The 23,773-nt window shown below is 41.3% G+C and overlaps 1 protein-coding gene across 3 annotated transcripts in view; it reads right to left on the bottom strand.

Annotated features, from left to right (window-relative positions):
• Positions 1-23,773, bottom strand: part of LAMB3 (laminin subunit beta 3) — a 100,069-nt gene that overhangs the window by 75,202 nt on the left and 1,094 nt on the right. For 2 of the 3 annotated variants that reach the window (XM_073542416.1, XM_073542417.1), the window contains exons 2-3: positions 17,155-17,203; positions 11,907-12,061 (exon numbers count right to left, since the gene is read on the bottom strand). In XM_073542416.1, the coding sequence (XP_073398517.1) occupies positions 11,907-12,061; positions 17,155-17,203 (204 nt within the window). Of the gene's footprint in view, positions 1-11,906; positions 12,062-17,154; positions 17,204-19,157; positions 19,292-23,773 lie in introns of those variants that run through there. The other variant, XM_073542418.1, reaches the window with a different exon arrangement.

Raw genomic sequence — 23,773 nt, forward strand, 5'->3', positions numbered from 1 at the left:
GGGATGATTTAGCGAATCCTGCTTTGAGCAGGGGGTTGGACCAGATGGCCCAGGAGGTCCCTTCCAACTCTACGATTCTATGATTCTACATATAGTCAGTCGGCTCATCGCATTTTTTTTAGTTTGTCACCACCACTGAACTGAACTTACTCTACTGATTGATCTGATTGATAGAAGAAAAATGCCCCAACAGTGTATCAATCATCCAAACAGATTCTGCTATGTGTGTGGTTCTTTTACACCAAAAGGCCAATTATGTTCAATCACTCATGATATTCAAAAGATGTACCAGATATAAGTGTCCACTTGGTGATCAAGACAAAAGCTGGGCCCCTCATGTGATATGATCAAGTTGTTCAAATGGTCTTTGTGACTGGTTGAATATGAGGAAAGTGGCTATGCCATTTGCTGTTCCCATGATTTGGAGAGAACCCATAAATCATAGTGATGACTGCTACTTTTGTTTTGTCAAACTGAAGGGCTTTTCTACAAAGAACGAACATAAGATTAATTGCCATGAACTTGAATCTGCGATTAGGCCAGTTCCACATGATGGTACCTTGCCAATTCCTGTACCACCGTTGTCTGGATTGGATGAAAATGAATTAGAATATGAAGACTATGGAGCTGAAGCTACTTGTGAAGACATGGAGACCTCAAGTCAAGATGAGTATGTACCTGATGGAGCAGCCAAGCAGCCAGAACGCTTTACTCAACATGAGTTAAATGATCTCATCAGAGGCCTTTCATTGTCAAAAGATAAAGCTGAACTTCTTGCATTTAGGTTGAAACAGAAGAATCTTCAATCTTCTACATGATGATGTCAAAGTGTGTTATTAACGAAACAGAAGTAACACTTTAACACAATTTTTCACAGTTGATGGACCAATGGTGTATTGTAACAATGTGAATGGCTTCTTTGAAGAACTGAATCAAGAGTATTTTGTTGCAGATTGGCAATTATGTATTGGCTCATACCAGAGAAGTTTGAAAGCAGTGTTGCTTCACAATGGAAATATGAAACCATCAATCCCTATTGATCACTCATGTCATCTAAAGGAAAGTTATGAAAATCTGTCAGTTGTTTTGGATGCTATACATCAGCAGTGGCATATCTGTGGAGATTTGAATGTCTGCTAATGGGAATGCAAGGAGGTTTCACAAAATATTGTTTCTTCTTGTGTTTATGGGACAATAGAAATACAGTAGAGCATTATGTTCGTCGTGACTGGGGACAGAGAAACATCTATGCTCCAGATAGAGACAATGTTCAGGATAATCCTTTAGTTGCTCCAACAAAAATCTTTCTTCCTCCACTACATATAAAGTTGGGTTTGATTAAAAACTTTGTGAAAGCCACGGCAAAGACAAATTCAAAAGGGTTCCAGTACATTTCACAGAAATTCTCCAGCATTTCACCAGCAAAACTGAAGGAAGGGGTATTTGTTGGTCCTCAGACCAGAGAGCTTATGAGAGATGATGTGTTTGAAGGAACTCTAAATGATAAGGAATTGAGATTTTGGAAAAGCTTCAAGTGGATCTGTGAAAACGTCTTAGGAAAACAAAAATCTCCAGAATATGTTGAAGGTGTTGAGGAACTGCTAAATGCATACAAGTGTCTTGGATGTCGCATGTCTCTGAAAGTGCACTTTTTGCATTCACATTTAGATTTCTTCCCTCAAAATCTTGGGGATGTAAGCGATGAACAAGGTGAGGGTTTCACCAGGACATTAAAGTAATGGAACACCGCTACCAGGGTTTTGGAATGACTCAATGATGACAGATTACTGCAGGATGTTATACAGTATAGGGACAACCCTGAAAAATCATATCCACGACAGTCTAATTTCAAGCAGGTTTAATTTCTGCTCATATTTTGGTTTCTGTTTTGCATGTGAAATTATTTTGGTTCAATAAAACTTTTGCAAGGTGAAGCATTTTTTTCTGATATGTAGATTACTGTTTTCTTAATGTCACCAGTATATTTCCTGTACCTTATAATAATGATGCTGCTCCATGGAAACTATACGTGCTACAGAAAAACTACAGTATTTACATTTTTTAAATCAGGACAAAAAGATGATTCAGAAAAGTACAAAGTCACCTGTGATGATTAGAAAAAAATATTTGTTTGTAGACCTGTGATTGATTATAGAAAATAACTAAAGTTATTATTTTATATCTAAGAGTTAATGACCTCCATAATTTCCTGACAGATTGCGGCTGTCAGTGGAGATAGGGGAGTTGCAGTAACAAATCTGAATTGCCGTAGGTTGCTGATACTTATGCCTGAATATAATATTACTAATGCCTTAGCTATGATATTGATATGAGAACAACACGCCAAATTCCATTCTGGTGCAATCTGACCATTTCTACATTCTATCCATAGAGTCGGCTGCACTTGGATGTTAGCCGGCACTCTCGGAGTCTGAGCACGTATTACCAGCCTGTGGATGAAGTTACAAAAAGCTGCAGACTGAGGATGTGAAATGTGAACCGCGGGAATGAAATGATGACATTAGCACATTTTAGCCACACTGGGCTCGACAAATGATCAGTTCTGCCAGCGCCAGTACAAACCCAAGGCCTTATCTTTAATATAGGTCATGGGGAAGGAGACTTAAAAAAACTATTAAAATGACAGTCACTCTTTATTTATTTTTCATAAATCACTAGTACTCATGAGAATGAAAACTTTTCCTCGTGCACTGATCATTCATTCACAAAATTCTATATACATGCATAAAATCTGTCTTTAGAGAAAACAGATTGTCCCATTATTTAGATTGGAGATGGAAGTTGGTGCTCATAAAGTTCTATGGATAACCGTAACTGTCATGTCAGAAGATCTTTCACGTTCAATTCAGGGGTAACTTCTATATTCAATTAAATCAGATTTCCCCATTACAGAGATAGGAGATGACAGTTGGTCCTTTTGAAAATCTGTGGAGCGGGAAGGAGCTCCTTAGGGTGCATCAGCATCTAGAGTAACTTAGGGTGCATCTGCATCTAGGGTACCTTAGGGTGCATCTGGATCTAGGGTAACTTAGGGTGCATCTGCATCTAGGGTAACTTAGGGTGCATCTGCATCTAGGGTACCTTAGGGTGCATCTGCATCTAGGGTACCTTAGGGTGCATCTGCATCTAGGGTACCTTAGGGTGCATCTGCATCTATGGTACCTTAGGGTGCAGCTGCACCCTGCTCTTTGCCGAACATCAAAAAATCTGCCGCTTGCGATGGGATAGTGGCCGCTCGATTGTGAAAAAAAGATAGTGTGATCATTGGGTGGTGGTGAGCCAAACTGGCTCACCACGGGTGCACACAGTTATCAACAGCATGGAGAAGCACCCCGAGTCTACATAATACTGCATTTTACAAGCCTATAAAAAGAACCTTCTAGAAGAATGGTCCTTGTCAAGAAAAAGTAATTATCAGCAGACCAAATTATTATTTTTTTGCTGCCATTTTCCAGAGTGGTTACCGTACTTGTTTAGAACCTGTCTGGGTAGAATAACATGTTATAATGACCATTACAGTGGTATAGGAATGGGTGTGCAGAAACAGACACAGTCCTGGAAAACAGGTAGGAAAGATCAGTTAGAGACTTTGCACTTTACCGTTCGGTCCACCTGTTTGCCGGCATGATATCATTTTTGGCTTCCGCAACTGCTAGTTCAATAATGCAATAACAGTACTTCCCATAATAATAATCAGTAACCTTTGTAATGGACTGCAGACAACATGTAGAAACCTATAAATGTAGTGTTGTAAGCTATAAGGTATCACAGGTCCCAATGGTAATTACCGTATGATACCGATGGTAATTACTGTTTGATACTGTACCATGCAGTATGTTGGGAACACAAAATAAGTGCGTTATTCCTGAAACCTCCAGCCAGACGACCACTTTAATTGCTCAAGTGCTATCTGTGTTTTTATATTCTATGGGGTCGTGCACATGTTGCTTTTTTTGTGTCTATGGGTCCGTGAAATAAACTTAACTGCACTCTGATGACACTTTTTTTTTCTATCCACCTATGAGTAAATCAGATCCCCCTCTGATCAAACCGTCGTGTGACCCTTAAACTAATGGCATATCTTTTCCAAACAAGACTGAAAATTCACCTACTGTATGAAGACGTTTCGATCAAGACCCAGGAACATTTATCTGACTGAGCATATTCCATATATCTAAATTTGGAAGTGCTGGAAAATTATGTTAATGATGTGTCATAAAGCCGTGGCTTTAGCTTGTGAAGCTTTCTGGGTGTGTTTTGGCCTTTTGACAATATAGAAGCCTTCAAGAATATGCCAAGGTCACCTTGTTGGGCAGGCCTGATGCCAAACTGGATCTTTTCCTAAGGTCATGAATATTTATGGTCTACACAAACACAACATTGAGCTTGTTTTCTTCATGTATTATAAACTGTACTTCATCTAGGACACCTCTTTTTGAAGGTAATGATAAGCTCGTTGTTATGAAGTAATGGTATAATTTCATGATGTTTTTGTATATTTAATACAGCCAAAAGAGAGGATAATTGATTAAGATATTGACTAGAGCAAAAAAAAAACGACATCCATGTCCAACCTCATCACATGTGAGAAAATTGTACTACAGGCACTATGTGCTATGTACAAATACTGTAAGTGCAGACTTATTCTTCAGTTCTATGTTTTGCATTATAAGGTTAGTAAATTCCGATCTATGAATAAAATGAAAAAAGATTATTTTTTTCACTGACATGATTACTATTGAAAATAAAGAATTTTTTATATTTACCCTAAAAGATTTGAGCTATCAGTATACGGAGCTACAATTAGGTTTTTAGACCCAAAACTAACATCATCTATGTAAAGCATCTGAAATGTAGATCATTTCTAGTATAAGTTCGTTTACCAACTCTCTAGAAATCCATCACGGAATGTTTATGCAAATAACTTCCCCATCGCCGAGAGCCAGACCGGCACTTACAGTGCTCCATCCTCTATCCCTCTTTCTTCTCCTGCCAGTGATTGACAGGCCATTCTTCTGTGTGACCTTCTCCTCCACCCTAGATCTTGCACAGGCAGTGTCATTCGCAGGGACACCACATATGCAGTAAGGTCCTGACAACATTGTGAGAGCTGAACTATTGATCTCCGCATGCAACGTTCCCGAGAATGACAACGCTTGTCCAAGACCTCAGGGGTGGAGCAGGTCACAGAGTAAGGTGATCTATCAATCAGTGACAGGTGGCGGACAGGGGGAGGAGAAAGAATGAAAGAGGCCAGAGAGCTGTAGGTTCAGGGCCAAGCCCGATGTATTTGCAATTTCATTTACATTAATATTTGGTGCCAGATTTCTAGAAAATGGAGAAACAGACTTATAAAACAAAAATATGGATGCAATCAACATTTCAGATGCTTTACATTGATGACTTTAGTTTAGGGTCCAAAAACCTGGTGACAGGTTCCTTGCTATTCCACCATCAAAGCAACTGATTCCTTACGGAACCGAAAAGTTAACATAGCTTATTCTTTAAGTAAAGTGACAATAACTCAATAAGCAGGTAAGAATTGAAACCGCTTAAAAATCTGCATATAATACCCAGGGGTAAGCTGCAATGATTTGGCTATGATACGTCAATCAGGGATAATTGCTATGGATGACACTGCATCAGATGTGCTCGTTGATCTGATCATAACGTTTTTATCACAGACCCTCATCATCCTCGTATAGAAATATTTCATATAAGTCTGCAATCCGGTTCCCTAAAGCATCATTGTAAGACACAGATGTGGGAATTCAGTATGGGGAATTTCTACAATAGAGGAACACAAACAATACTCTCGTGTAATTCTGAGAAAATATTTTTACTATGCAAACTGTATTTCCAATTAAACCAATAAAATTATGCTAGTTCCACTTCTAAGAACTGAGAAGTCAAAATAAACAAATTTGAAAAAGAATATTGTGAGGGTATAATATGCCGACCATTAAAATATGCTAAAAGTTTTTACATAAAGGCACAGTAGATATGTGCCTAAAGGCAGATCCGGGGGAAGGGAGAATTTATACATTTGATTTATATGTTAAATTATACAATTCTATTGGAGTGTTTCTGAGTAAGCGTACTTAGAAAAGCCAGCCGATATCTAATTCAAGTATTAAATCTAATGACAGCTTCCCTTTAGGACAGGGCTAATTTATGTTTTTCCCTCCTTTGTTTCAGAGACATTTTTCTTCTTCCCATCAACATAGCCATCTGAGGGTTTATTTTGAGGGCCAATTTTTGGTTTCCTATGACACTGTTCACTTCACTATAATGTGCTAAAAAAATAGGAAAATAAATTCTAATTAGGGTGAAATGCTGAATAAAAAAACTAAATTCCACCATTTCTTTTTATAGGTTTTGTTTTTACAGTGTTCAGAGTGCGGTAAAAATTATCTAACAGGTCAGTATAATCTTTCCGATCAGTATAATTGTGGCAATACCAAACATATATACACTTTTAACTTAAATGAAAAAAATTTTGAGGACTTTTTTTATCATAACGACATGTATATAGAAATCACTGAAAGCTGCAAATTCTATAAATGTACTATAGAAGCCATGTATAGATGAGCAGAAGTATTATATCTTGGAACAAAGCCATCTTCTAGATATCTTCAGCTTGCAAAACTGTATGTTTCGATACCACTCATTTTGGCACAGAATCCAGACAGTACACACGGAGGCCATGGTTTGTGTGGCAAGCGCCGACCTCTGTCTCTGTTACAAAATTAATTTGCACTCACACAGCCAAGTGACAAGTCAAAGGTTTATTTGACATTTATAGACAAGATTAACCCTACAAGGGTAACTGGCATTATTTAATTCCATCAACTTTAAATATAATATATATATACAGTATATATATATATATATATATATATATATATAGCATTATTAGAAGCCAAAAAAGTCATGTATAATGTTTAGAGGGAAACTGTCGGCAGGATTTCACCTCCAAACTATGTAGATTTTTCAAAGTCAAGTCCTACAGTAACTTTACATGGCCAGTCTGTTCTTCCGATACGGAGATATAAGCATTTGATTTGAAATGTAAATGATGCTGAAGGACTATAGTAGATCTGATGCCTCAAGTCTCTCCAGCTCTATTCCCAGCATCACCTACTCTTGCTCGATTTGCATCCTCTATGGTGTGTGACGTCAGGCGAAAAAAAATCTGTCACTCAAGCAGGAGGAGGCGTTGCTGGGCTGGGAATAGAGCTGGAGTGACAGAGGCTTCAGATCTACAGTATCATTTATATAACAATTCAAAAGCTGGTTTCCCACTAATGGAAGAACAGACTGGCCATGTAAAGGTATTGCTGGACTTGTCTTTGATAGAGGTGCATGTGCATATCAATAGTTAGCGGGTGAAATCCTGCTGACAGATTCCCTTTAAATAAGGCTAGATGCTATATTTGAGAAACAGAAAATGCGGACCAGCACCCCAGTTAGTATTAATTATTATTTAATATGACTATTCACAGAAAAAAACACTTTTAAAACAATTCCGTTATTTATTACTCATTAAAACCTAGGTTGACTAAAATCCATTACTATATCCAAGATCCCACATCATTATCACCCTAGCGAAAAAACATTAGTCTTTGTAAAAACAAAAACCAGGACTCTCACATATACGTAGGGAATATAGCCCTATTTATCATCTAGTTTCAGTCCTAACCGACTGCGGAGGTTGGCACCGTAATAATGTGCAAATGGCGCCACCTGGTCCACGTCGACTTACCCTGTTAATCCCTATTGGGCCCTGTGTGAAAAAAAATATATATACAACAATATAGGAGCTCTATATGAAAAGTTCTGCAACAGTCTGGTAACTCATTGTTTGAGTAGACATGTAGCATAGACTAGATGGTATATTCAAGAGTTCTTCATAAGATGCTCTACACCAGTTACTTAGTCAATAATTACCAATACAATTGCTTACCTGTCCTAATATTTACCTATATAATATAGCTGTGGGGTCTGTCGATGCACTTCTAGCTTCTCAATCTCACACTGCATTTCTTGCCTAGCACAACCCTCCACTGGCAGATTGACTGGTCAGGGGCAGTGTTTCAGAGCAAATTTCCCGTCAATAACCCAGGGAAGGGTGCTGCTAGGCAGGAAATGCAGTGTGAGGTTGAGAAAGCTAGAAGTGCATTGTCACACCACAATGCACTTCTAGACACAACTTCAAAATGTGATCTCTCGCTGCTGGAGCAGTACTTTGGAGCTTTGAAGGGATTGACTAGCTTATCTTTTAAAGGGCTATAGAACTATATAAATGGTTCCATGGTTTGGAAGAGTAAGATTTTCTGAAAAGTTCCCACTAAATGAGTGTTCTATTCTTCTGTGTTCAGGAATCCGGGAGGCAGTGAAGTGGTGCACTCTTGAAGATTGACAATTCGAATTGTCTCCCATGCTGCTAGTATTGCCTCTGCGGCATTGGAGAAGCATAGAGCCTGAAATCAACGTATGTTCCTTGCCAAGATAACTGCTAATCTGAATCGGCAGAGAGTTCGGTAACTTAGGCAACCTAGAATTAAAAATCCACCCGTTCTTAAGCACAGAGAGGATTTTTCATAAGAGGTAAATTGTAAAGTTGCTTGTCTTTACAAAAGGGGTGAGGAACCTTCTTTCAGCCCAGTGCCATTTGGATACGTATGTAGGGAAGGTGACCTGATGGACGGACTGACTGGTCAGATTTAAAAAGGGAAAACAGCTAGGAAAGTGTAGGTGACGTGCAGTACCTTGAACTGACATTAGAGGGCAGGGAGGATGTGAGCATAGGACTTGACATCAGCTTAGAGCTAAGAAACCATTGGTCATGGGGGGCGGAGTTATAGGAAACCGGGAAAGTTATAAATTTGACAGGAGGGTTCCAGAAAGTTCCAGTTCCCAGGGGGAGCTCAAGTGATGAGGAGACTGTGACAGTTGCCGCACTATGAGGAAAACCCAACCAGGGGGACTGAGGAGAAAGGAAGTCAGGGGGGTGGTCCTGACACGAAGTACCGCAGTACAGACGAGGCCCCGGGGAAACACATACCGAGTTGAAGACGATACCTGACCAGAAAAATTACTGTTAGTGTACGGGGCTAAGGCAGCCACAGTGACCGAGCTGACAGGAACGTCGTTAAGCAGAAAGGGACAGTATGTGTATTTACGTCCCTGGTGATAAGTACGGTGTGTGTGTAATGGGGCCTGGACACGGAGGGCCGTGAAGAGAATTGGCGGTGTATTGTGAGGGCCGTCAGTCGGATGGCGGGAAATAAACTTGGACCTGTTGCACCCGAAATCTTGCCTCCAGCTTGTGTCTGTACGTCTCTGTGCAGTATCCAGAGGGACCACCCCCCAGCCCGGCCCACCGACCCTACAAGTACACCATTCTTCGGGGCCATACAAATTGTGCTCTAACTCCACCCACAAAGTACGCTTTTATGCTGGTGTCAGGACGTAACCTTTCAGTGCATGAACCTCAGCGTTCAGTGGTGAACATTGCGTGCTCATGTTCACAGAGCAAGAAGAAATTATTGGTCCAGTGGCCATCAAAACACAGCTACCAGCCCAAGCATTGTGGTCCACGGGAATCTGCCCAGAGGCCGGAGATAAGGTCATCGAGGGCCATAAATGGCCATCGGGCCAGAGATTCCCCATTCCTGCTTTACAAGTATTTTTGCAATTTTAACCATTTAAGAACATGAGACTATCCCTTTACGAAGCAGAGATTTAACTTCTAGTACCCGAGTCTCACTGTAAAATCTGTAAAATTGTTTCTTACCACTTGTTAGCTATAGTAATGCTGTTCTGTGGCAAATGGGCTACTGGGTCCTCTCAATCACAAGGGCTAAACTGCAACTGTTGCCTCTGCAGTCCTATAATTTTAACCCTGTGTGTTCCTGAATAATTTACAATTACAGAATACAGATTATATCATTTTATCTTTAATAGAGCTGTTTCAGGTTTGTCGACCCTAATCAGTGCAAAACAAAGAATAACTTTATAAAGTAGAACTTATAGTAAAAAAAAAAAACAGAATTGCAAGTAAACGTTAAATCATAATCCATTTGCATAAGATCACCTAAAGTACATATATGGCAATAACGACGTGATATTCAATAAAGAAGACCACATAACCCCATTATAAGTCTGCATATTTCTATGACTTCAGGTTTTAGCGAGCCCAGCAACAAGCACGTGTACCAAAGTCTGGTTTATAGATAGAAACTAATCCGCCAACTAAAGCACAAGGCAATCATATTAAATGAAAAAGGGAATAAAGCAACTCTCAATTCCTCTCCAAGGGTCAGAAAGATCAGACGCGTTTTACAAAATAAGTCTGCCATTTCTACTGTTTGACTGTGTGCAAGGGGCAGCGTCCTCTAAGCTACTTTCTTCGTGAACTGCGCTGCCCTAGGCATGGAAAGCCGCCCCTAGTCACACAACCCATATTAAACAGTTATCAAGTGGAAGTTATGTAAGTGTATGAAAGGTTACATATTAAAAATAGACTTGCTGACAATAGTGAGATTTCAGGACGGCTGTCTCGCTCAACAGTAATAACTGCAACTTCAATTGCCAAATGATATTGAATAACTCTATCAGTGTGTCTGAGATGGCTGATATTCTGCATAGCCACTTGACCAATGTAACGGGTAAAGGGGAGATAATGTTTATTGTACAATAAGTCAAGAAGTTTTCTGGGTTTACAACGTTGATGGCTTGTTCTTAGTGTAGGTCATCAGTATCACATCTGTAGGGTTCTGACTTGACCAGCTGTACAATCACTGAAGCCCCGTCAATGCTTACATTGCCCCATCCATCTGGACGACATGTACTTAGTAAGTGTGTCGTGTGATAATGGGAAGTTGTCCCAATCACCTTGTAGAACAACGACAAACTAGACTTAGACCATGGGTCTCAAACATGCAGCCTGCATGCCGTAACACAATTTCTTGCAGTCAAGGATGGATTATAATGATGGCAATATGGATTAGTCTCCAGAGTCCAGGGTTCTGGGGGTGGGGGGTCCATGATCCGATTGCCCTCCTTGTAGTATTTTTTAGCTCCTTTGGTGGCGTGAATTGCTAGGCAAGTCACATTCTCGGCTTCCTTTCTGGTGTGTTCTCGATTATTCAGCCTAAGCGATGACATCACGCTGGGTGTCTGCGTAATTAGACAGATGCCTGGCCGGAAGAGGCCTACACAGCGGAGTACTAATTGCAATAAACTGGGGGTACAATTGTGATAAACTGTGGATGGGGGTGGGAGAGAACATATAATTGCAATGAATTGGGGATAGGGTTATGAAAGAGGACATGTTATTGCAATTAATTTGGTGGACAGGACAGTGTCTTTTAATGAATTGGGTAGGGAGAGAAGCATTGTGAATAATTAATTTATATTTTATTAGATTGGGGAAAAGGGGCTAATTATAGTTAATGGGGGGCACAGAGGATTTATATTTTGAGTGGTAGGTTGCACAGGGGCTATTTATATATTATGGTGTACCTGTATTCAGGGCTGCAGTTGAGGAGACTTGGTCTCTATCAGGGCCAAAGTAGTCTAAATTTAACAATGTGGCCTTCACCCTAACAGGAATTTTTTAAGTAACCCTGGAATCCATTTTAGTTTGAGACTCCTAACATTGTAAACATTGAAGTGTCGGCAGCACTCACAAAAGCGCTGCGGTCCCTGCAAACATCTAATCAACATGGCCGCACGAGTCAGACCACCCTGATCTAATATTGACAAGATTTTATCCTCTAAGAATTGATCCAGCTTACACACACAGACACATACACCCATTTCTGAACAATCAAGGGTCTAACAGAATGGAAGCTTATATGCAGAATGAATGTACCAACCTCTCCAAAGGGAGTGCAGGAACTTTCTGGCCTTTCCATTCCACAAGTGGAAGAAGCCCTCAGGAAATCCGTTCTTCCTATAAGAAGATCTCCTGTTGCAGGATAACATCCTCCACGAGAACAGTCTTGCTGTGCATTTACAAGTGATGCAAAACCTACATAAAATGGAAAATTGACATTATTGAAATAATAATTGCAAAATATACTGTATCTCTAACGAAAAATATATTAGACATATTTTTAAGACATCATAATAAATGCAATACCGTCCTTTGAATTCTCTATTTACCATGAAAGGTCTTAATAATTGATTTTGATAAATTTTCTATAGGAATAATGATCTTTAATTAATATTTGTTTTGTTCTGGATACAAGTAATTGAGGAATCCATGTTCAGACTGATTTGCTTGGACATCTACATGATCCCTCAAGGGAAAAAAGCAAAGACAGAAACATAATCATTAAATACCCTGCAGTAAAGCAATAAATAGCATAGTGCAAGAAAATAATATACATTACTTAGGTAAAATGTTTTTATGATTAAAAAAAATGCAAAAGCCACCCCACCACTTCACGGTGACCGTAATTGGGACAGTCCTAACTCTAATATATTAAAAATCTTACTGTTTGTCTAGTGACATGCATGTATTTAAGGGCTGAGAAGGACTTAAGGCCAAAACACACAGCGAGATCGCTAGCAAGATCGCTGATTTTGTGACGCCACAGCGATCTCGTCAGTGATCTCGCTGTGTGTGACACACATCAGCGACCGGGCCCCCTGCCGGGAGTCGCTGATCGTGCAGGATCGTCCTGGGCCATTTTTTGATCGTTGTTCTTCCGCTGGCCAGCACGCATCGCTGCGTGTGGCAGCGGAAGCCAACGGTCAGAGAGGTTCCCAGCGCTCTAAGCAGGCACTGGGAGCTGGTATCTAAGGTAAATATCGGGTTACTAAGCGGCGTGCGTCACTTAGTTACCCAATGTGTACCTCCCGGCGCGAGCACGCATGTTTCTAAGGTACACATCGGGTAACTAAGTGACGAGCGCCGCTTAGTAACCCGATATTTACCTTAGATACCAGAGTCCTCGCTGGTGCTGATCGCTGGTGAAGTTGCCTGTTTGGCAGCTCACCAGCGATCATGTAGTGATGCACCAGCGATCCTGACAAGGTCGTATAGTTGTCGGGATCACTGGTGCATCTTTAAGTGTAACGGTACCTTAAGTCCGGCTAGTGGACATAAAGCCATTGGAAACCACATCAAAATAATGCCCAGCTCAAAGAAAGGCAGGCCACACCTTTACATTAACATGATACAAACAGACTGAAAAAAATGTGGTCTATCACATTAGGACTGTCCCAATTACGGTCACCGTGAAGTGGTGGCATGGCTTTTACATTTTTTTAATCAAAAAACATGTTGTTAACCAAGTACCATATATTATTTTCAAGCACTATGCTATTTATTTATTGCAGGGTGTTTATTCATTATGTTTTTGTCTTTGTTTTTTTCTGTTTAGTGGCCAATGTCAACATGCACTTACATGCTGCATGTACACCAGTTTATATCCCAGTTCATACCTGTTGGATTTTTTCAGTATGATCCCTCAAGGGAGCCGTTTATAGATTTAGGTTCTCAGGCCACCATTGGCCAAGACAGTAAGGGTATGTGCACACATTGCAGATTTGCCTGCAGAATTTTCTGCACGGAATCTGCATGTCTTGGCAGAAAATGCAGGTAAAAATCCCTTTTTTTTGGTGGATTTTGTACTTTTTTTTGTGCGGATTTAGTGCGGATTTGTTGCGGATTAGCATGTGTTTTTACCACTGCGGATTTCATTAATTCAATGGGTGTAAAACGCATGCGGATCTGCAAAAAGAATTGACATGCTGCGGAAAATAAACCACTGCGGATATCGTGCAGAATTTTCCGCAGCATGTGCACAGCAATTTTTTCTCATTGAATAACATTGTTTGGTCTCACACTTGCGGATCTGCAGCGATTCCAAGCGGAAAATCCGCTGGGGATCCACAAAAAATCTGCAACGTGTGTACATACCCTAAGAGCTTCCTAATGATTTTTTCCATTTCAGTCAGGTATAGTTGGGTCGCCCTCCCAGGGCTGTGGGGTACTTGGTACCGGGCCGGTGTCGGCGGGATGTGTCACAGCAGCGGTGACCCGGTCCGTGGCCCTGGGCGCCCAAGTAATAGGAAGATGTGAATGGTGGAATGTAGTTAGATGAATAGTTCGTGATGCCACCTGTGGTGCTCGGCAAGGGAGGTGTTAAGCCAACGCTGCATGCAGATCCGCTGGGACTGATGGTATGGTGCAGCAAAGATGTAAAAGCTCCCCACAGGTGAAGTTATAGTCCCAGGGCAGTGTAGATGATGTTGGCACGGGGATGTAGCAGTGCCAGAAAGGTAGAAAGCAGACAAGACACAGCGGGGTGCAATTTCTGTACCTTTACTTGATAAATGCAGTCCAGGTCCGGATTACAGATGGTATTGGAGCAGGCTAGCCTGGAAGCAATTCAGGGATTCTCTCTCAGCAGATGGGCTGTGCAGTCTCCTTACTAGCGCCTTTAAATGTGAAGATCTCCTATTACTGAGTTACACTGGAGTTCCTCCGGACAGATGTTATAGAATCATAGAATCATAGAATCGTAGAGTTGGAAGGGACCTCCTGGGCCATCTGGTCCAACCCCCTGCTCAAAGCAGGATTCGCTAAATCATCCCAGTCAGATGTCTGTCCAGCTTCTGTTTGAAGACTTCCATTGAAGGAGAACTCACCACTTCTCGTGGCAGCTTGTTCCACTCATTGATCACTCTAACTGTCAAAAAGTTTTTTCTAATATCTAATCTGTGTCTCCTCCCATTCAGTTTCATCCCATTGCTTCTAGTCTTTCCTTGTGCAAATGAGAATAAAGTTGATCCTTCTACAATGTGACAGCCCTTTAGATATTTGTAGACAGCTATTAAGTCTCCTCTCAGTCTTCTCTTTTGCAAACTAAACAATCCCAAATCCTGCAACCTTTCCTCATAAGACAGGGTTTGCAGACCGGTCACCATTCTGGTTGCTCTTTTCTGAACTTGCTACAGTTTGTTGATGTCTTTTGTAAAATGTGGTGCCCAAAACTGGACACAATATTCCAGATAAGGTCTGACCAAAGAGGAGTAGAGGGAAATAATGACTTCACGTGATCTAGACTGTATACTTCTGTTAATACATCCTAGAATTGCATTTGCCTTTTTTGCTGCTGCATCACACTGTAGACTCATATTCAGTCTGTGATCTATTAGTATACCCAAGTCTTTTTCACATGTGCTGTTGCTTAGGCCTATTCCTCCCATTCTGTATATGCTTTTTTCATTTTTTTTTCATGTTTTTTCACGTTCTCAAGAATCTCACTTGCACGGCACACAGCTGTAGCCTATCTTGGGGACTCCTCACTCTTGAGTCCGGGCTCACTATCCAAGCTGCTGTTGTGCCCTCAAGTCTTAGATGGGAGCAGGGCATTTACAGCCTCCTACTCCTCTGGTGTCTGTTGCAGGACCATTAGTATCTGTACAACCATGGAGACCAGGCTCCAGTTCATGTGCTCTCTCCAGAGATGAGCTCGTCCTCTCCGCTCTATCTCAGTGCTCCTTCCACACGTCTGCACACTTCACCCTCTGCAGACTAACTAACCACTCCTTCCTCTTGGCCCTCAGAGAGCACTCCTCCCCTTAATCCCTGTTCAGAGTTCCCCCTGCTGGCCTGAAGTGGAACTGTGTTGCATGCATAGTTTGACTGCGAGAGAGACCCATCATTGCCTCCAAGCCTGGCATTACCCTCCCCTGGAGGAAGGCAAAGCCACTGTGGCGACCATACTCCTGGGGGCGCCACATACTGTTTGTAGAAAAAAAAGCTTTGAAGACTGGATTTCCAAGCTTGTATATGGGATCTGAGCTGTCCATTGGAGAAGTCATTCTTTTTTGTTTAGTTGATATTCCCCAGGTCGGGTGTCATAAGTCACAGTCGGTACATGCGCAGTAAAACTGAGGCGTACAGAACTTGGCTTCACCTCTACATTGTGCATATGTCTGATGCTATTGGATGTGGCTTGTGATTACATACCTACCCAGCCAAAAACTCCAGGGAACAGCACCTGTATGACTGTATACATGCTTGGGAATATAGCCTTAAGGCTATGTACCCACTTATACAGAAAATTCCTGACTGAAAACCGGACTCCTTCCCAGAAAACGCGCGTTTTTCTCCGCATGTTTTCCCGTGCGTTTTTTGCGTGATTTTTACGCGTTTTTTTCTGGAGCGTGCCCAGTCTCATAGAAAATAGTTAGAAATGCGGATTTTTCCTCAAAATTAATGAGCATGCTGCGTTTTTTACCACGATGCGTTTTTTTCGCAAATAAAAAGCGCATCAATATGCACAAAAAGTGCAGAGTTCATTAAAATGTAGGGGATGCTTCTTGTAAGCGCTTTTTAAGCATTTTTGCCTGTAAAAACGATTAAAAAACGCCAAAAAAAACACATGTAGCCGCACGCTCCGGTACGAGTGCCGGCGGCAATGCCGGGTTTTCATGCGAAATACTCGCATGAGATTCATGCAAGTCTCTCGCAAGTGAGTATGAGCCCTTAGACTAAGTTCCCTTGATAAGTATTTGGTGCGTTATTTACAAATTTTTCTCCAAAGACTTTGCTGACATGAAGAAAGATCATGTGTAATATCTATGCATTTTTTAGTGTGCTTTTACAGTCGATAAACTAAAAAGGCACATGACTTAATCAATAAAGTTTAGCAACGATAACTAAGGGCATTTTTGCCAATTGTTGTAAGGGAGAAAAAATGCAGCATTTTACAGTACCAACAAAGTGATCAAGATTTCTGAAATCTGATGCCCATGATGCCCTTTTTTTCCTTGCATATTTGAGTCATCAAAGTATGCTTTTAACTATTTTATCGTTTTTTCAGCCGAAAATTTTGCATAAGAATTCCATCAATGGATTACAAGACCACGGAGACATGGATCGTAATATAAAGGTATGGAAGTTATCATCATTACAGGTACTTTACCGTGATGATGTTACTTTGGGGTGTAAACACCTACTGACAGGTTCCCTTTAATAGATGCATGAGAATCCTTAAAACGTTTCCTATTCTAGGCCTGCACAAAATATTTTCCATAAAAAGCACAATACGTATAATTAGTGGAGAATAGTCTGCCCCGAAGGCACATAGTACCAAGCCTTACCTAGCAGTGTGATGCAGAACCACATCCTTTGTTCCTGAGCTCTGAACACCTGTGAATGAAATTCAGAATAACGCCATAAGATTCTCTGTCCTGCTCTTTACTGCTGAGAACCATCTGTTTTTATACAAGTTTTTATAAATGTTTCTATAAACTTCCTGTGTAACTAGAACCTGATTCAGAATATCTTTTATAGAAAGTCTCTAGTTACAGAGCCCATGCAACATGTGTGGCTTCACAGAGGAACCAGATAGATATCAATATGGACGGGGGTACTTACCAGATTTGCTCCTTATTTTTAAGGGGTTGTCCACATGTTGAGACAACTTTTTTATTTTGACTTAGATGCATGTATAATTGGTGCCAAGACATATTTTTCCAATTTGGTTTCATCAAAAATTTGGACTATTTTCCTTCTATAGCCTCTATGTCGCACTGTGCATTGCTGGTTGCAGAGCTAATTGAGATTCCATCAGCCAGCCCACTATGAGATCTGACGGGGAAGTTTTACTGTAACTTTTTATATGTCTTTTTCTGAGATCCTTTCAGCTAATTTATGACCATAGACCACACAAAAGTACAATATGCAGGGAAACAAAGCAGTAAACGGTTTAAAATTTTCAATGAAACTCAATCACAAAAATGGCTTTTTTGCCTAAAATACATGCATTTAAGTAAAAGAAAAAGTATTCTGAGAGTTGGACAACCCCTTTAAATGAGACAGGAGAAGTAAATTATAGCAAGTTGATTATGACTTATCTAACTTGAATACTTGTGTTAGCAGCGTTGACGCAAAGCAATCACTCTGCATGTAATGTAATAGATTATATTCCTGGTGCTTACATGATCATAAATGAACTACATAGCAAAAACATGGCAGACAAATAGCAATTACTATAACTTGACCTGGAAATTCATATGAGAGCATCAAAACTGGCAATTTAGAAGAAAGATCTAGGATTGGCAAGTTGTCCAGAGGACAAGATTACTCTATGGATCTTTCCGGTGTCCTTTAGTGTTTTGGGGGTGAGATTATCAGGTCAGGTAATAATTTGTCACTAATCATGAAATGGTCTACTAAAAACCCTAAAGGTCATTAGATATTTGTTGGCAGGTCCAGTCAATTTGTACATGCTGCGCTTATAATCCAAGGTCAATACCTTGTAATAGACATTAGATTATCATCAAACCCCACTAAAAAATTGTTTAGGCCTGCCAACAAATGTCGTTGACTATCTTGAGTATCTTTAGGAAAGCCAGATATCATTCACAGGACCTACACTTTTTTCGGGCACACTAAAGTCATATCTTATAAGGACACCATCCATGAGTAAGGACTTTTTTTTTAGTCTGAAATGCATAGGAAATTACACCAAGCTTTGAGTTATTGTGAGTGGCAAGGAATAAAAGTTTTTGAAATATTTTAATCAAGACTCGGCTGGAAAGTCTTTGTTATGCACACTAAAGTTACACCTTGACAAAAAAAGGAAGAAAAGGATCCACATAGCTGTATGGATAAAAATATGTAACTTTATTTCACATGCTTAAAAAGGGGCATCCAAACAATTAAAAAACCATGCCCATTCTGATGTACGTTTCTGGCTGAAGCCCTTAGTCATAGAATGTGAAAGTTGCTCCTTATAAGGACACAAGACCCTGAGATAGAGACGTGGCACTATTGATAATATCCACATACTTACAAAGTTGACATTGTCAAATTCTGGTTGTAACTCAACCAATGGATTTTTTTGGTAAATCCTTTAAGACTATTTTGTTGATTGGGGATTAAAAAGTGCCAGTGATATCCTTGTGTTCTGTATGTCAATTCCACAGAGCTCAGTAGTGTTAGGAACCCTCCTAACAGACCAGCAATATATTATATATCCATTGATTTGTCGTAAGAGCCAGCTAGGTAACTCCCTATAATGTGTATCAGATGTCCCGTAAAGCTCCCTGTAGACAGAAGCACAGTTATTATTCAAAGTTCACAGCATTGTGAGACTCACCTGGACTTTCACTTTTCTCTAATATCGTCTTCTGGGAGCTTGTCTCTTTCTCCACCCCAAATCCCAACTGCACTTTTCCTTCCTGGAACTGGCTTTTTAAACCTGGGCTCACCTAGAAGCCTCCGCAGTCTCTCTGATAAGGGAGTGTGTCAGTATCCTCATCAGACGCACACACCCAAACACGGTTACTCATCACATACCTCATCCTAGACACAGCATGCCTGCTCCAACTCCAGGCAGTACAGGTACACGATACTGTATATAATACTGTACCTCTGTAGCGTGCAAGTCTTCCTGGCACATTGACAATTATTCATTATGGGTCTATCATTCACCCCCAGGTGAGAACCAGCCAATAGCTCTTAGGAGCAAACTGCACATTTTGGGAGAAGAGCTGGAATGTACTCTTCGTTCTCCAACATATACCGATGAAACGAGGCTGCTAAGATAGGCAGTTGGTGTGAAGTTTCCACCCTGGCTAAAGCTTTACTAGAGCAGCCCAATAAGTGAAGAAACCAAAAGTCTTCAGTGGAAGTAACAGTAAAATCTTCGATTCTTTTGCGTCGGACCTCAAAGTTATTAGAAGAGACGCAATATAGTTTGGCCTTTTCATAATACAGAGAATATTCTGTTACGGTTCTGCACATATGTGGACCATTGTATTTTTTCTATTATTTATTTTGCTCACTTATATAGCGCCATCATACTCCGCAGAGCTTTACGGACATTATCGGCACTGTCCCCATTGGGCTCACAATCTACATTCCCTATCAGTATATCTTTGCATAACATTTGACATACTATTTATGGATTCATATTGGGAGTTGGCGGTCAACGATATAAAAAAAAAAGGACTTTAAAAAAATTCTAAAATGACTTATGACATATAAAAATGTTTTTTTCCCATTTCTGAGGCTGTTTGTAGGCAACAAAATCCTTTGACCTTGATTAATCGAGGTATTTTTGCTAGTTTTCTGTAGTAAAACACCTTAATTTGACCCCAGTTACGCCACATTACCCGACTGAAGTACAATTCTGCTGGAGGCACAAACCATTTAAGAAATGTGCCCGATTCCTTAAGTGGTGTATGGCGCTAAGAAATTAGGTGCATCGATTCATACTCAAGGGAGCCTGTGCGCAACGCTAGCCTAAATGTATCACTTTATTTATGAAGAAGGTAAGTACAAAGTGGGGTGCTGAATGAGACAAAAATGTAAAAAACTATTTCACAAATTGAATATGATGAAATGTCTATATATCTTCCAAAAATGTTATCTTCTTAACAAAAGGAAGAAGAAGAAGAAGAAGAAGAAGAAGAAGAAGAAGAAGTGTCAATGGCACTGCAGTGAGCTCAGCGGATTTTAGTAGCTTGTGCCATCAAACCAGGGAGAGATGTTGAGCTAACTGGCTGCAGTGCTGTATACATGATGTCAGCGCTGCAGACCGTAACAGACACCAGAATCAGTGATGGACCCAGTGAGTGTAGCAAATATATATTTTTTAAAACTGTAGCGGGAAACAGAGGTCTATGGAAACCAGAGAAACTCTTTAGCCATCTAATGTGCCACTTTACCTTGTTTATATGAAGAACAATGTTGTGCCAAGTAATGTCAGGGCAGGATGGGGCTGGCAGGTAAAGTTTACATGAGGATTTGTAACCTGCTTATCTGGTCTTCCAGGATTTGTTAGTACATCCAGGTCATGTCACCCAGGAGGTAAAAAGACATTTATTAAACTAAGCTATATTAACAAATTACCTCAACACAGATATAAATCTCCTGTTATTTCATTTGATTATTCTTGGCTTCCTACAGTTGCTTCAACTTTATCTATAGTGATCGCCAATGTCGGACTGGGTTGGCAAAAGCCCACCAGTAACATTGATTCTTGGGGCCCACTGTTCAGCTACATGCAAAAATTAGCATGACCTTAGGACACAAATTTACTTTTGCTTCTATGTAATATTAATTTGGCTAGCTTGTTTAAGGAATAATTAGATTATACCTTTTCCTGCCATGTAATATCACTACTCAATTAGACTCCTTCATTCACAGGGGCCTACTGGAGGATTCTCCTGCTCTCCTGTGGGCCAGTCCAAGCCTGGTGATCATACATACGACTGCAGTGGCAATGTTGGCATAAGGGTTGAATTGTCTGAATGGAAGAATCAGCTTTAGTCAAAAAATACATTAAATTAAAAGTTGGTCAGACTCACTAATTTTGGTGGAATTGGCCAACCATCTAAAGCCCATGCAGAGTAAACCGAGAACTGACAAACGAGGTCCCCTCTGCTCCAAGTCCTTCTCTCCAACTCTACATTGAAGCCTTTTCACAGGAATCAGGGGCGCCGCACTGACACCACAGTTACCGGGACTTCGCACAAGGGTCAGTATCTCTAGACAGGTCACTGTCTCAACACAGGGCACAGTCTCATAACAGGCCATGGTCTCTGCACTGGCCTCATTCTCTATCTGAGCCACAGTCTCAATGCCTCCGCCTCTGCACGGGTCTCAGTCTTTCCACAGGGATCAGGACGCACCTTTACTGTCACTGCAGCACCCGGTCTCATGTATTCACGGTCTGCAGTCTCTGTGCGCGGTACCCTGGTCTTTGTCTTGTGAATGGGAGCTCTGTCTCTCTCCTGGTCTGCGTCCGCGTCCTCTCCTGACTGCTGCGCAGGCTGCTCTGAGGAAAACGCACGCACTTTTCCCGCTCTCTGCTCGGCTCTCTTCCTGCATCCGACTCCTTTTCTGTCCCCTAGTGAACCTGCTGCCCTGCTCAATGGTTCTGGGCACGGGGCAGAGGAGGCAACCCTCCCCCTGGCTCTTCCTGCACTTCAACCCCTTACATTCAAGTCAAACGTGATCAATTTTTGCTTTTACTTTATTCTTGCTGCTACCCTGAGTAATCCATTTTTTATTTATTTTAAATTTACCATACATTTCCATGGATTGGGGCTTTCTTATTTAGCGCTAATTTTTAGGGGTTTTACAAGGGGGTGTGGCTCACAGGGTAAGAATGCAGAACAGCCTAAAACATGCCCCAAGACATGGGTCCTCAAACTACAGCCCGCGGGCCACATGCGGCCCGCCAAGGACTTTTACCCGGCCCCCCGCCAGGCCGACAATGAACTCATGAACTGCACTGCAGTTCAATGCCGGCGGGCCCTGTAATCGCGGGCGGGACGAGGCGCCGAGGAAAGGTGTTACGCAGCCCTCCGTATGCAGCAGAGCACAGTGCACACAGACGGCGTGATTGTCATCACGCCCCCTGCGCGGCCTGATGATGTCACGCCGCCTGTGTGCCTGTGCAGGAAGAAGACTGAGATGAGCGGGCGCCTCTTCAGAGCAGCGGGGGACATAGGTGAGTACTTTTTTTTTTCACCGCCGGGTCCTATTGGGGTCATTTACCTGCCTAATGGGGACATTTACCTGCCTAATGGAGACCTGTGCTGCCTATTGGGGACATTTACCTGCCTATTGGGGACCTTTGCTGCCTATTGGGGACATTTACCTGCCTTTTGGGGACCTGTGCTGCCTATTGGGGATATTTACCTGCCTATTGGGGACCTTTACCTGTCTATTGGGGACCTTTGCTGCCTATTGGGGACATTTACCTGCCTTTTGGGGACCTGTGCTGCCTATTGGGGACCTATGCTGCCTATTGGGGACATTTACCTGTCTATTGGGGACCTGTGCTGCCTATTGGGGACATTTACCTGCCTATTGGAGACGTATGCTGCCTAATGGGGACCTGTGCTGCCTAATGAGGACCTGTGCTGCCTATTGGGGACATTTACCTGCCTAATGGGGACATTTACCTGCCTAATGGGGACATCTACCTGCCTAATGGGGACATCTACCTGCCTAATGGGGACTTGTGCTGCCTAATGGGGACCTGTGCTGCCTATTGTGCGCACAGGAATTTATTCATAATTTTTTTTAAACTATATTCCGGCCCTCCAACGGTCCGAGGGACCGTAATCTGGCCCCCTGTTTAAAAAGTTTGAGGACCCCTGCCCCAAGAGAATCTAGTGAGTCACACACCCTGGTAAAACTATACAAATTAGCACTAAATAAAAGGTCCATCTCTAGAACCATATGGCAGACTTAAAAGACATAAAAAAACAGAATAGTAGGAGGAACAAAATAAGAGCAAAACTGGTCACTTTTGACTTGGGGACAGGTCCGCTTTACCTGATATTCCACTCCCATATGAGGCCTCACTTGATATTTTTCTAGGACTTTTTATTGTTCTTTTTTTTTAAAGAATAACTGTTTGCAATATATATGAATGGATGCTATAACTACATTATTGAAAACTGTTTTTTTTTACCAGATTGTTATAATTGGCAGCCTTTTTTGTTGCTCACGGGAAGCAACCAGAGTTCAGCTTTTCAGTTTTAAACAGCTCTGTTAAAATGAAAGCTACACTGTAATTGGTTGCTTTGGGCAAGAAGAACAGTTTTTTTTTTCAGGTTATGTGCTCACGACATCTATTTCAGTGGATTCCGCTTGAAATTCGCCTTGAGGCTGTGTACCCACGTTAGCGTTTTTAAACGCTCAGGAAACTGATCCCCTTCCCAGAAAACGCGCGTCTTTTTTCTGCGCGTTTCT

This window comes from Dendrobates tinctorius, unplaced genomic scaffold (genome assembly GCF_039654945.1).
Source record: "Dendrobates tinctorius isolate UK_male_01 unplaced genomic scaffold, ASM3965494v1 ptg000127l, whole genome shotgun sequence".
NCBI classification, from domain to species: Eukaryota; Metazoa; Chordata; class Amphibia; order Anura; family Dendrobatidae; genus Dendrobates; species Dendrobates tinctorius.